The 2,339-nt window shown below is 35.6% G+C and overlaps 1 protein-coding gene across 1 annotated transcript in view; it reads left to right on the top strand.

Annotated features, from left to right (window-relative positions):
• The window catches only part of FSIP1 (fibrous sheath interacting protein 1), a 205,940-nt gene that overhangs the window by 182,298 nt on the left and 21,303 nt on the right, over positions 1-2,339 (top strand). Inside the window, exon 11 of the mRNA XM_012649532.1 lies at positions 166-676. Within this exon, the coding sequence (XP_012504986.1) occupies positions 166-676 (511 nt within the window). The remainder of the gene's footprint in view (positions 1-165; positions 677-2,339) is intronic.

The raw sequence follows: 2,339 nt of genomic DNA, 5'->3' as shown, positions 1-2,339 counted from the left end.
GTGTCTTCACTTTTGGATACTTTAAAATGAATTATTTTCCTGTTTGCATGTGTTGTGTAAGGGGTTTCATGGCACTTGCATTTATATTGTATTACTGGAAGCGTACCAAAAGTAAATGTGTTTACTCAACCAATTGACTATGTAACTTTTGGTTTGTTTCATCAGTTAGATTCCACATCACTTCTCTCCGAGGAACAGTTAAAGTGTCTTCTGGATGAATGCACATTCAAACATAAATCCATCATTAGACTTTCTTCAGAAAAAGGAACCAAAGACATTGAGGATATAACACCTGCATTCCACCAGCTTTCCAGATCCACCACCTCTGAGTCACTAAGTGGATCAGAAACAGAGGTCCAGAAAACTGAGATGAAAGATGCTCATGTGCTTGACAATGCAGAATGTGAAGCTTCTAAAGGCTACTATCTCACTAAAGCCTTGATGGGGCATTACATGTCAGAAGCTCTTGTCATTGAAGCAGGGAATATGAAATGCTTCCAATTTTCCAAAGATGAGGTTGTTAGTGACACGAAAGACTATTTTATGTCGAAAACTCTTGGCATTGGGAGACTGAAAAGGCCCTCTTTCTTGGATGATCCACTGTATGATATCAATGTGAGCTTTTCATCAGAAGACCAACATCTGAAACTCAGCCCTCCAGAGAAACCAAAAACAGGTGAGGCTTGGAGAACATGTTTTGATGAATAACTCTTAGAAGCATCTCAATATAGAGATAGTATGGTTTAACGTAGAGTAGCATAAGAAGGTATATTTGTAAGTCAGAGATGGTGTCAATAAGAACATGCAAACATAAGAACATATGTATCAATGCTCTTAGGAAATCAAGGTTGAGATTTATACTCTTATGAAATACATTATTCTTCATGGCAATTAATTCTTTCATCTAGAAAACAATGTTGATTTCTGTCATCTAGAAAACAATGTTGATTTCAGAGGAAAAGAGAAATCAGTTTAAATGGAGATAAATAATTTGAGTAGATTTGCTTAGTGTTTCAACCTCTAAACTTCAATGATGAAAATTTCCAGGGAATGAATTTGGAATGTAAAATGCCATAGCTCATTGTGGTTATATTAGTTTCAACTAAATATGTGCAAACTTCCTACCCCAGCCCACTCCTATATTCTCGGGTATTTTGTCATATCCAGTGTTGTGTCTTATAGGATACAAATACTATGGGAAGGATACAAAATATATAATACTATGGGAAGTTTTTGACATAAACAAATGTTCAATTATTTGTGTTAGAAATATATATCACAATTGGTGAATCTATTTAAATAGCTTCAACTTTTACCTCTAATATAGATTACTCTGAAATATATTAACTATTAAATCTATATTAATCAATTCCTTGTTAAATCTATAATCTATTAATTCTGAACTAACTCAGACTTTCCTTTTGACTTCTGTTTTTGCAATCTCTCAGTCCCCAAATCTGAGTCATCATTGATCAGCCCTCTCTCTTGTTTCCCACTTCCAATCTTCAAGTATCGTTTGCTCTACTCCTGCGGTGTCTCTCACTCCTTCCTTTCTCTTCCTGCTACTTCAACTGGACCAGTGCCATAACCCTCTTTCAGTTGCCCTGACTCTAGTTTTTCCTCTCCTCCCATCATTGTTGACCACCACTAAACTAATTTCCTTAAAGTACATCTTTGATAACCACACTTGTCAGCTCAGAAAACTTCTATGGCTCTGCACTGCCTATTAAATGAAATCTGAATTCTTTCACTTGCTGTTCAAGGTCTCCATGGTGTGACCTGAAGTTCTCTTCCTAATCTCTGATTAGTTACGTAAATGTTACTCAGAAAATAGCTAGTCTGGTCTTAGGAATTCCAGTGCTTTCCTAGCCTCTGCTGTTACTCAGGCCCTTTCTTCCCAGGAATATTCAGGTACCCTGTCAGTGGTAGTTGAATTCCAACCCATCCTCTCTGAATGTAACCTTTTCTGCTTCCCTCTGTTAAAAGTTTCATTTCTCCTGTGAATGTCCAAGCCCATTGGACATGATATGATCATTTTATACCCACTGCCTTGATACTGTTATATATACACCCACCTTCTTTTTCTTAAAATTGTGTGACCTTTTATAGAACAGATGTCCCATCTTGCAATTCATTGTTACATCTTCCATGATGTCCAAAGTACTTAAAGTAAGTACAAAGTACCTTAAGCCAAGTGACTGTTTAATAAATAGAAGAAGTTAAATTTATGTCCAGTTTTAGAATAATATACTAAAAATATTGTTCACATTTATTCTTTACATTATCAATGAAACCAGGTAATGTTGCTTAAGAATTATATGTCTCATATTCTATATAAA

This window comes from Propithecus coquereli, unplaced genomic scaffold (genome assembly GCF_000956105.1).
Source record: "Propithecus coquereli isolate 6110/MARCELLA unplaced genomic scaffold, Pcoq_1.0 Scaffold3, whole genome shotgun sequence".
Lineage (NCBI taxonomy): Eukaryota > Metazoa > Chordata > Mammalia > Primates > Indriidae > Propithecus > Propithecus coquereli.
Note: the sequence above shows the minus strand (reverse complement) of the source record. Positions and strands in the feature narration are given on the sequence as shown.